This window comes from Muscardinus avellanarius, assembly GCF_963383645.1.
Source record: "Muscardinus avellanarius genome assembly, chromosome: 7".
Lineage (NCBI taxonomy): Eukaryota > Metazoa > Chordata > Mammalia > Rodentia > Gliridae > Muscardinus > Muscardinus avellanarius.
The window spans coordinates 112,901,605-112,913,803 of NC_137793.1; the positions used below are offsets into that span (position 1 = coordinate 112,901,605).

The window sequence follows — 12,199 nt, forward strand, 5'->3', positions numbered from 1 at the left end:
GCAAAATTTTATAGGTTAATATTTGTCTCATGAAAATAATAAATTTTAAATTATTGTAGAGCCATCCTCTCTAAAGTTACACTTGTCTGTTAGTATATTAATTCTATCAACATTATATTTGTCTGTAGCATAAAAAAATCATCTGTTATCTCAAGATAGTTCACTACCTTTCTAAGGCATTTTTAAAATTTCATTTTAACCCCCAGGCTGGGCTTGGTGTCGCATGCCTGTAGTCCCAATACCTGGGAGTCTGAGATAGGAGGGCTGCAGGTTTGAGACCAACCTCGGCAACTTAATAAGACCCTGTTTGAAAATAAAAACAAAATAAAATGAGACTGGGGTGTAGCTCAGAGGCAGAATCTCTCTAGGTTCAATCCCTAGTACCATGAAAAAAGTGTCCTCAGAAAATAAAAACAAAAATGTGCATCTTAATAATTTCCTACCTCACTTTCACAAAGCTGGTCATGTCTACTAAATGGGAGAACAAGATGCACTGCTGACACACGAGCACACAGCCTCACGCTGTTTCTCAAGGAGGGATCCAAGGCCTTAAGAGATGTATCAGTATTTCTGAGCACGCTTTCTGTCACTGGTCCCTGCTGGGAGAAACCCCTAAGTGATAACTCTAACATCTCCACGATCGCACCTGCAGCCCAATCCCTTGTGTCCTTGAGGAAGTGCCCGTAGGAGTGGTGATGGCAATAATGATGCTAAGTGAAGACACACGCCTTTCCTGTGTAGAGATTTCATGGCTGGGGTATAATCTACTTCACTGAACTAGGCAGCCAAGTAAATTCATTACAAGATGATTACATTCAAATCACACACAAAACATTAGATATTACAATGAGATCTGCTATATACTCTTAAGTTCAAACCTGAATATCAAGCTACCTACTAAGAACTTCTCCATCATTCATTAGGGAGAGCTTGTTTTCCTTTCTATTGACTTACTCAAGCTTTGAGACTGGAGTGATTTCTGAGGTAGATGAGCTGGAAACATTTTCAACATCGTCACTATTCACAACTACACTGGAAGAATCTTCATGCACATCAACTGATGCGAGTGTCTCCACCGCAGGTGGACTTAACTGTTTCGACTCCGTGTTCTATTTTTTAAAAAGATATATTAGATATTAAAATTAATAAATTTATCTCTTTTGTTGAACAAATAGTTTACAGAAAGACAAAAAATGACCATAAAAAGCATCTTCAGTCAAAGAAATCTTACAGGAATCCCTTCTTCTAACATTACCACCCTAAGTAATATTTCATATTAAAGTACAGGTTCTACAAATTTTTCCTGCCATTTCATAAACTAACACAAAGTCTTTTTCTCCTTTCCTAATTCCTAGAAATATTTCTCTCCGTGTGTGTGTGTGTGTGTGTGTGTGTTTTGGGTTTTTTTTTTTTTGTTTGTTGCAGTACTGGGGATTGAACCCAAAGGCATTCTACCACTGAGATACACCCCCAGCCTATTTTTTAATCTTTATTTTGAAACAGGGTCTCACTAAGTAGCTGAGGCTGGCCATGAACTTATGAACTTCCTGTCTCGGCCTCCCAAGTACTAGAATTACAAAGAAATACCATCACATCCAGCTTCTCTTACTATAATTAATGCTACTAGCAACTAAGAAATGATATGTAAATATACAAAATAGTACAACAAGCCGGAGGTAGTGGCACAGACTTGTAATCCCAGCATTTGGGAGACTGAAACAGAAAAATAGTGGTTTGCAGACAGCCTCAGCTACTACTTAGTGAGGCCCTTTGCAACTCAGTGAGACCCTGTTTCAAAATAAAGAATAAAAACAGGTCTGGGGGTGTAGATTGTAGTATTGGGATCAAACCCAGAGTAGAATGCCCCTGGGTCACATAGTCCTTGTCCTAATCTGTTTAGAATATAGTGGGAATCAATAATATAACACAAGTAGCATTATAAGTAATAATATAAGTAGCAATACAACAGCAATACGTGATTCTTGCTATTCATCCAGCCCTAAACAATCTGACAATACTGGACATCTATTCACACGTAAAACCTTTGATGGCAACTCTCCCCTATCACCACCCCTATAGAAGTAACCATTCCCCTTCATCTTGGCAGTTACTCTTCCTTGTACAGATTTTTATCACAGAATCTGTAACATCTGCACTGCCATTACTTATTATGTCTTCTTCAACTACACTATCGACACCTTGAGTAAGGACTCTGTTCTCTTGATCTTCATATCCCCAACAACTAGCACAGTACTTAGCATACAGTATGCATTTAAATGCTCAATAAGATGGGTGTGGTGGTGCACACCTGTAATTCCAGTACTTGGGAGGCTGAGACAGGAGGATTGCAGGTTCACGGCCAGCCTCAGCAATTTAGAGAGGCCCTCAGCAACTTAGTGAGACCATGTTTCAAAATAAAAACTAAACAGGGCTGGGAGGTATAACTCACAGGTAGAATAATTAGGTCTAATCCCCAGTTTCACCAAAATAAAGAAATAATGCTCAATAAATGAATAACAATGGAGAGAAATCCACCTCAGTTCAAAGGAAAGAGAAACCACGGACTATTATGGACTAGAAGAGGTAGGTCTTAAAGAAAAACAAAATATAAGGCACAGAGTCAGGAGAATACACAATACAAATACAATCAAAGGTTCACAAAAGAATATAAGTAGTTCACATATTTAAAGTTGGGGTTCTTGAAAAAAGGACTACTGCATTATTGTCAAATATTGTATTATCATTTCAACAGGTATTTAAAAATTAAAATAAAGAATAATTTACATCCCTAAGTCTTTAAAATCCATGTGTGCTTTATGCTTAATTATAAATCTCAATATGAACTAGCCACATCTTAAGTGCTTAACAGCCACATATGGTTAACTGCTATGGTGCTGAACTGCACAGGCGTGTAAGATGCTATGAACATCTCAAAGCAGCACCGCTGAGGACAGTCGTGTCACTGGAAGGGCTATGGGTGACATTTTTACTCCTATACACAAACATTTGACAAATGTCTTCCAAAATTCAATAAAATTAAACTCACTTTTATGTTCTTAGATAACTCAGTAAGTTGTATGTGTGTGTATGTATGTATATATATATCTACATATAAATGTACTAAACACTCTGTCTGTATTAACAAAGGGCAAGAGTTTTCCCTCATCTAAGCAAAAAATAGCTTTTTACAGTACTTGAGATACATAGTTTTCCCTTAGTCCTGTCTCTAGAACAAACATCCTCAGTTCCTATAGCCATTACTGATACTAAAGGGTTTCCAAATACAATAAAATTCTGATAAGCTCAAGTGTATTTAACTCTTTTTTTTTTTTTTTTTTTTTTTTTTTTTTTGGTGGTATTGGGGTTCCTGGAAGCCCTTCTACCTTAGGGCTACACTCCCAAACCTATTTTATCTTTTTTTATTTGGAAACAGGGTCTCTTAGGCCAGCATGGCTGGCTTCGAACCTGCATGATCCTCCTGTCTCCGCCTCCCAAGCGTGGGGATTACAAGCGTGCGCCACCACGCCCGGCTATTTAACTCATTTTTAATTACTGATAGCTTGGTACACAAAATGGAAGACAATATTCAGACTGAAAGAAAATGGGAGAACATATTTTAACCAATTATCTATATTGTCATATTTCACATAGGTAAACATGAGTATCAAAATACTCTATATTCCACATACAAATACTCCTTTTGTAAGCAAAGTGTAGAAAAAAAAACCTATATGAAAATCTGAAGAGACAAGATTATAAGAAGCCAGTGGAATCTAAGAAGAAATGAGGAATTATGCCCAAACATTCACTTTAAAGAGTATAGTCATATGAAATTCTAACATCACTTTCTCAAAAGTAGTACTTATTAAGCAGGAAAGTAACTTTAAGTTCTGTTACAAGGCACTTCAAAATAAATATAAAATATGAAGTATAGTAAACTGTGGTATTCAATCTTTCAGTGTAGTTTCAAAGAGTACATTATTAAAAATCAAAGCAACGTTAGCTTACTTGTATATCCACAACAAAGTCATCTTTTAACTTATTTTCTTCTGGAAGAGTGGGTGAATTTGAGCCAGATTTTTCTGGTAATTCAGCATTAATAGGTCGCTCTCTTTCATCCTATAACACACACACAAAAAGGGCTGATAAAACTTTCACAAAACAGTCCTACGGCAGTACTGAAGACCATCTCTTTCTCTACTAGCCCAGTGTATAGAGCCAAACTGTCTTGTACGCGTGTGCCTCCAGTTACCCTGTTTACTTACACACGTACTGTCTGCCTTCTGAAAGACCCTCCTTGTCAATACACTTAGTATGTACACTATGTGAGCTGAAAACCTGGACTGTTATCAGCATTTAGTCCTATCTGCTCGGCACACAGGAAACCTTCAGTACGCATTTGACGAGCGCACATGTGCCTTTTGGTGTCATCTCTCTGAGACTTATATTCAGGTAAGAATTCCCAACATTTTTGTCTTTGAATGTCTTATGCAACATATATTTCATTAACGCAAAGCTCACTGCAGCTGTTTATCTGAGCCTATCTGGCACATACTAAGCATCAAAATATTTGCTGAAAGAATCTATTTTCTCCCTCCAGTGCTTTGCTTAGATTCATTTTTATGAAATTTGGTCTCCAAATACCTCATCAAAGAAGACATTAAAATCCAGGCATGATGGCACACGCCTGTAATCCCAGCATTTGGGAGGCTGAGATAGGAGGATCATGGTTCGCAGACAGCCTCAACTACTACTTAGTGAGACCCTGTGTAACTCAGTGAGACCCTGTTTCAAAATAAAGAATAAACAATAGGGCTGGGGGTATAGCTCAGAGGTAGAATGTCCCTGGGTTCCATACCCGGTACCGCAAAATAAAATAATAAAGTTCACTCTTTTATTCTTTTATCATAAAAAATAGGTGTGTGTGTGTGTGTGTGTGTGTGTGTGTGTGTGTGTGTGTGTTACTGGGGATCGAACCTGGGGCATTCTACCTCCAAGCTACATTCCCAGCCCTATCTTTTATTCCTTTTATTTTGAAACAGGGTCTCACTGAGTTGCAAAGGGCCTCACTAAGTTGCTGAGGCTGTCTGAGAACCACAATCCTCCTTTCTCAGCCTCCCAAATGCTGGAATTACAAGTGTGTGCCACCACACCCAGCTAAATAGGTTTTTAAAAGAAATATTTAGCAAGTCTTCAAATATCTAAATGCTCTATCCTAGAAATATATTCTACATAACTCAAAAACTTAACTTATTCCAAATATCATACCAGAGAACCCTCCCCAAGAATATAAACATAGTTTTAACTACGTGATGATGCACACGGGCAGGCGCACAAGGCCGGAGGACAGGCAAAAGTCCAACAAGAAACTCATCAACACTCTGTTTCTCTATATGACAAGATGGACATGCAGCTACTCAGAAGAGCATATCAACATGGAAAGCTGAGACATCACTGCAGATATCAACTGGAAGTCAGTTTATAGAACACTTCAATGATATTTTAATGGAAATAAAAACATTAGTTTGTGCACAAGTATAAGAATGTATCCAATGCCCATAGAAAAAAATCTAAACATTTTCAGAGGAAGTACTAAACCACAGTTCCTTTGGGGAGGGGAATGGCATATAAATATGAATATTCTATAGTTAGTATGAATTATTTCTATAATTTAAAATAAATATACTAAAGTAGGAGGCAAAAGCCAAATTTAGGAAGTATTCATCTGCTACCACTTAAAATGATGAAATAGTGACTTAGAGACCCACAGGTTATTATGGATTCTATTTATTCTTTCTACCTAACTATATAAAATCAACTACAAAGCCACTGACTACAACTCTCCCTGTAACACTCATTTCTAGCAATTTTTCATTTCTAAGATGGGTTTCTTTAGGAACCCTTAAGGTCATTTATTTATTTATTTATTTAGGTGGTACTGGGGTTCCTGGAAACCCTTCTACCTCCGGGTTACACTCCCAGACCTATTTTTATATTTTTTATTTGGAAACAGGGTCTCTTCAGCCAGCGCGCACGGCTGGCTTCGAACCTGCGGGATCCTCCTGTCTCCGCCTCCCAAGCGCGGGGATTACAAGCGTGCGCCACCACGCCCGGCAGGAACCCTTAAGGTCTTTAACACCTTATAAAACAGCGCCAGCTTTCAGTTCTCTGAACATATCCTATTTTTCCTCCTTACTGTGGGACTAAAAATGTCAGTGAGACTCCCTAAACAAGCATCAGGAATGCTGAGCTATCTTAATTGTAGAATTACCTGAGCAATTCCTTATCCTACAGCAAGGAAAATCACAAATTTCCACCCCAATCCATGGCATAGGGTTTCTGAGGTTACTTTTTATTCTAATATTGCAGACAGTCTTAGAAAGCTGCCACAGATTACAATGTCCACTTCATTTAAGGTACCTTTTTCTGGAACTGTACATCTTCACTTTCTAGTGCACAGTTGTCGTCTGGAGAGTAATATGACGATGCTGATGCTGAAGAACTCTCCTTACAACACACACGCCAGCTGGGAAGCCTGTCAACACCAGCAGCAGCAGCAGCGAAAGAGAGAAGGGAGATGGGTAAGTCAACACAGGCCTTGTATGGGCTAGATCTGAGCAATAAACATACAGGTTCCCTCCTAATTCCCTTAAAACTTAATGATATCTCTGTCATGAGAAAAAAATGTCAGCAGTATTACCAGCATTTGAAATAAGGCCCTATGAGTTCTATGAAGGTAGACGGAAGAGAGAGACTCCGCAGAAGCAGTTAATTATATCAAAGAAGTAATAAAGCTGTCAAAGAGGTAAGCTACTCAGAAAGTACTCAAGGCCAACAATATTCTCAATTCTAACAAATATTTAAGAACAGATAACTATAAAAGTTACTTAAATTGTTTCAAAGCATAGGACCTTCCAATTATTTTTACAGAGAGAACAGTGAGATAAAAATCTAACAGAAATAACACACAAATGAATACTAAAAGTTAATGATGCTTATTAAACTTCTAAAGAAAGAAAACATTTCTAAGAATATACCAAAGGAGGACTATACCAGTTATGATCAAGTATTTGGGCTCTGATCTTCAAATGTCATTTGATAAAACAAAACCTACTTATTTAGTTTGCCATCCAGATCAAGGAAAATGTCATTATCATCTCCATATCCACCGAAAGCCATCTGATAAGATTCTTCAAGTTAGTAGTAAAAATAAGCATATATTTAATATGAAAGAATGCATAATATACAACCCTAAAAGCCAGTATCATACTTAGAAACCGGAAAGTATCCTTAATATAGGTCTCTCTCAGCCAAGCCAAGTGTAATGGCGCACACTTGTCATCCCAGCATTGGGGAGGCTGAGACAGGAGGATTGCAGTTTGGCCAGCCTCAGCTACTTAGTGAGGCCCTTTGCATCTCAGTGAGATCCTGCTTCAAAATAAAGAATAAAAAATAGAGCTAAGGGCGTAGCTCTGAGGTAAAAAGCCCCTGGGTTCCATCCCTTGTACTGGAGAGAAGAAAAAAAAAATATATATATACATATATAAGTATACATATATGTTTGAAATAAGACAAGAATGTCTACCATCACTAGTATTACATATTATGAGGATAAATGAGATATAAAAACAGAAAAGTAGATTATACAATTATAAGTTGCAAACGATGAATTTATAAGTGAGAAATTCAAAAGAATCACCTATTTAAACAAGTCCTAGGTAAAAAAATTAAGAAACAAATCAACACTCTCAATATAAACCATCATCACCTATTATGAAATTAATATAAAAACAGTACTAAAACAAGTGCCCATTTAAAATAGAAACACTATCAAGATACAAACTTAGCAGGAATCTATTTAAGAGATGTTTAAAACTGCCAATATTTGACAATATTTTACTTGAAAAAAATAGCATTTTCACACAATTAAAATTGTTACATAAAAGGAGGATTTGAAAAGCACATACTGAATATGTAAAAGGAAAACCTTTTATGTAAAAAGCCAGAAGTAGTGGAAAAGATTGATATGAAGGTACTAGACCTATATGAAGCCATAACAACAGTGAGGCAATGTGGTACTGAGATGAGAGAAAGGGAGCCCCAGATGGCAGCTGTAAGCAAGGACGGCAGGGCAACCAGTCAGACAGGAGGCCTTCGGAAGCTCTAGAGAAGCCGCCTTCTTTCTTATCTTTTCTTTTTTATATACTCTAATCACTGCCCTTGGCTTAGTAAGTAGCCTTCTGGGTTAATCAGACACACTGTAGCAGATCTCAGTGCTAGTGTTCAAATGACCCTTATTTTGAGCCAGGCGTGGTGGCACACGCTTGTAATTCCAAGACTTGGGAGGCTCAGACAGGAGGACTGTGTAGGTTTGAAGCCAGCTTTGACTGCTTACTGAGGTTCTCAGCAATTCAGTGAGACCCTGTTCCAAATAAAGAATAAAAAAATAGGGTTGTGAGTAGAGCTCAGAGATAGAATGCCTCTGGGTTCCATCCCCAGTACCACCAAAAAATAAAAGTAAAAGTAAAATAAATAAATAAAAATATTAAATAAAAAATATTTTATTTAATAATGGCCCCAAAGTGCCGAGATGTTGGCAATTGAGATTATACCAAAGAGGAGCTGTAGAGAGACTCCTTTATGTGAAAAGGTGCAAGCAGAGTAAGGTATTTTGGGAGATCATGTCCACGTAACTTTCACTGCAGCCTATTATTACAATTGTCCTATTACTAGTTATTGTTGTTAATGCTATTATTGACTGCTGATAATATTGGTTATTGTTGTTAATATACCTAACATAAATTATAATTTATCATAGGTTTGTATGTGTAAAAAAATAACATAGTATAAGTACGTTCAAACTACATAGGGTTCAGGCATTCACTAGGCAATCTTGGAAAACATCTCCTGTGTAAGAAGGGAATACTGTCTGCGTGCGTGCATGTGTGTATAGCAAGAAGTTTGAAAAGAAACTGGGGTATTGAACTTTTAGTGACTATGCCCCTTTATTTTCTTTATCCTTTTCTATATTTTGTAAATTTCTACTATGAACATGTACTATTTTTTATAAACAAGAACTTTGTGTGTGCACATATATCACCTATGTGCCTATGTGTGCCCTAATATTTGGTTAGTAAAAAGCCAGTGGGTATTAAGTATGATTTGTGTGCGTGTGTGTGTGTGTGTGTGTGTGTGTGTGTGTGTGTGTGTGTGGTACTGGGATTGAGCCCGTGGGCATTCTGTACCACTTGGAGCATTTGTAGAGCTACCTTACTCCTGCGCAAAAGATCACTGCCGGGTCCGTCTCAAGCACAATGCAGGCCCAGGTCCAGCAGTGCCCTGATAACCCAGTGTCCAGACCTGACAGCCACATCCCATGAGCTTACCTCCTATCATGGCACAATAAGGAGTGCGAGAACCATGGAGGAAAAGCAGGAAGACACAGGTCACTCTTGTCCACAGCTAAGCACACTACTGAGACGTGACAGCACCAAGGCGATGCGGCCGACACCGCGCAGTACATACACGCCCCGTGTCCTGTTCAGAGAACAGCTATTTTCCACCTTGATGATCTGAAATACAGTGTGCTTCTTGCAATGACTGAGCCCTAGTTCTGCACAGTACTGTTATGAATGCCTCAGTGTTACACAGCGGTTATGGATGGAATATTTGTTCGGCTGAACAGTAAGTAGAAGTAATTTTTACAGCAAGGTTTATGCCATTTTCACACTAAATTTAAAAATATTTTAAGAGCCAGGCATGGTGGCGCTCACTTGTAATTCCAGTACTTGGGAAGCTGAAACAGGAGGATCACAAAAGGTTCAAAGCCAGCCTCAGCTACTTAGTGAGGCTTCAGCAACATAGTGAGACCTAATTCCAAATAAAATATAAGTTTGGAGCCCCAGTGTTCCATTCCCAGTAACACACACGCACGCACGCAGCACGCACGCACGCACGCACACACGTACACACACACACACTGCTCTTAAAAGAACAAACCTCTAAAAACATAATTATTATTTCAAAGTTACTCTAAGTGGTATATTTGTTGCTCAATTTAAGTTTTTACAGTTGTTTGACATGTTTTACAGTTGTTTGACATTTTTAAAAAAATGGACTGAGGAAGAAATCATTATTGTGAAAGTAACTGAAGAAACATCTTTTAAAAACGATAACTGATGGCCTATAAGTGTCGCGCGCAGTGACGACTCTTACACGATCTTCCTCAAGCAGTTTTATTACCCCAGGTTCTTGTACAGTTCCCGCAAATCTTCTTCCCGTAAATCTTCTCTTCTTTCTCTCCTTTTTTCCCCCCAGAAATCTTCCCCTTATATAGAGCCCAACAGCCAATCAGCAGACTGTTCACGTGCACAACTCATGGCAACAGCCAGTCCATTGGCTGTTGCCCTATGGCATGCGGTGTTCCCGTGTATCTCATGCTCTTGTCGTCACTTCCTGAAAGCTGTTTACCACCTAAGTGCTCTGGGGAAGATTTCCGCTCAGCGCCATCTTAGCTCTCGGACTTACTGGCTGATGGGCGGGGCCCGTCACAGTTCCCCCTTTTTTGTTTTTTCAGACAGGAGAGGACAGAGGACTCAACCCCTGTATGTTTGGAAGGGGCTTCTAGGCCCACCACCTTTTGCCAGGGACGGGACAAGAATCAGTGGCAACCCGTATGCAGTTGAGCATGCCCTCCTCGGGATGCACCCTCCCGGGGTCCCGAGTGCAGTCCTAGCTGGCATCCTGTCATTAAGACTTTCCCATCGCCGCAAGCCATATTTGAGGGGATTGTCCCAACTCCATGGCTGCAAATGCCTGAGCTATGAGCACTTGATCTGTAGCGCGCTGACGGATTAGTTTTCTAAGACAGTAGAGACATAAGATACACAGTAAGACCAGACAAAGACCAAGAGCACCCAGTCCAGCCCACTCTTTTAAATGACGAGCTGCTTGTTGGATCCAGGACATCAAGGTGCGGGCCATCACCGGGTCAACTTGAGTAGTATTGGTTTTGATGATCTCCAACCGCAACCGTCTTGTCAAATTGTCAAATTTCGATGACCGGTTATCTGTAGGATATGCAGAAAGCTCGCAAGAAAGATTAGCGGCAATAAACGCATTATCATTAATCATGACAAGGGGAGCTAAATCCGTGCAACTGCCATTTATCCCACAAAGAAGCCACAGATCAAATAGGTTAGAATGAAAGGCCATGGTCAGGCTCTAATAAGTAAAATTATAACCTGCAAAAGTAGAATTTGCTCCTGTGCCAATTTTAAGGGGAAAAGGTAAAAGGATTAAGCGGGGAAGAACTTGAGCAGAATGACTCAAAGGCAATAGAAAAGAAAAAGCAGTCAAAAGCCCCCATTGTGGATCACTTCCTATCCTTGGAATTCCACAGTATCATGGTCCCCAAAAGAATCAGTCGATGGCTCATCATCCTTTTGTTTCACCAGACGAGTCAGCCGCTCTGGAACCCAGACAGGATCGGCGCCGTTCTGTGGAAACACACAAACAGAGCCTCTGGCCCATGTGAGCACTGGGTCAGGTCCCCTCCATTGCCCTGTGAGGGCATCCTTCCAACGCACGAAACCCTGGCTCGTACCCGAGGGGGCAAAATGACGATCGGCAGCAGTCTTGCCATTGACATCTAATTGCAAAAAATTCAAAGTAAAAAGGGCTAAGGATAGGCGCTGCTTCGGTTTCATATTGGTTCCAATTCCCTCTTTTTGTTTTATCAAGCATTCTTTAAGAGTACGATGGGCGCGTTCCACAATACCCTGTCCCTGAGGGTTGTACGGAAGGCCATGCTTTAGAGTTATTCCCATCTGTGAACAAAAAGATGTGAATTTTTGGGAAGTATAAGCCGGGCCATTATCAGTTTTTATTTCTTTAGGCATATTCCATGCTGCCCAGGCCTCAAGGCAATGATTGACGACGTCATGTGCCTTTTCCCCGGCATGAGCAGATGCATGAATAATTCCAGAGACAGTATCTATGGAAACATGGATATATTTCAATTTTCCAAATTCAGATATGTGAGTTACATCCATTTGCCAGAGATGTAGAGGGAGCAAGCCTCGTGGGCAAATGCCCACATGTGAGGGGTGTAAAAAAGGGGCACAGGCATTACAGGTTTTTACAATTTCCCGAGCCTGATGTCGAGGGATTTTAAATCGCTGTTGTAATGTTTTAGAAT

General features: G+C 39.5%; 1 protein-coding gene across 1 annotated transcript in view; it reads right to left on the minus strand.

Annotated features, from left to right (window-relative positions):
* Positions 1–12,199, minus strand: part of SUCO (SUN domain containing ossification factor) — a gene marked incomplete at both ends in the record, with an annotated part of 76,746 nt that overhangs the window by 42,412 nt on the left and 22,135 nt on the right. The window contains 3 exons of the mRNA XM_080698782.1: positions 955–1,109; positions 4,009–4,119; positions 6,421–6,535. Coding sequence (XP_080554908.1) covers positions 955–1,109; positions 4,009–4,119; positions 6,421–6,535 — 381 coding nt within the window. The remainder of the gene's footprint in view (positions 1–954; positions 1,110–4,008; positions 4,120–6,420; positions 6,536–12,199) is intronic.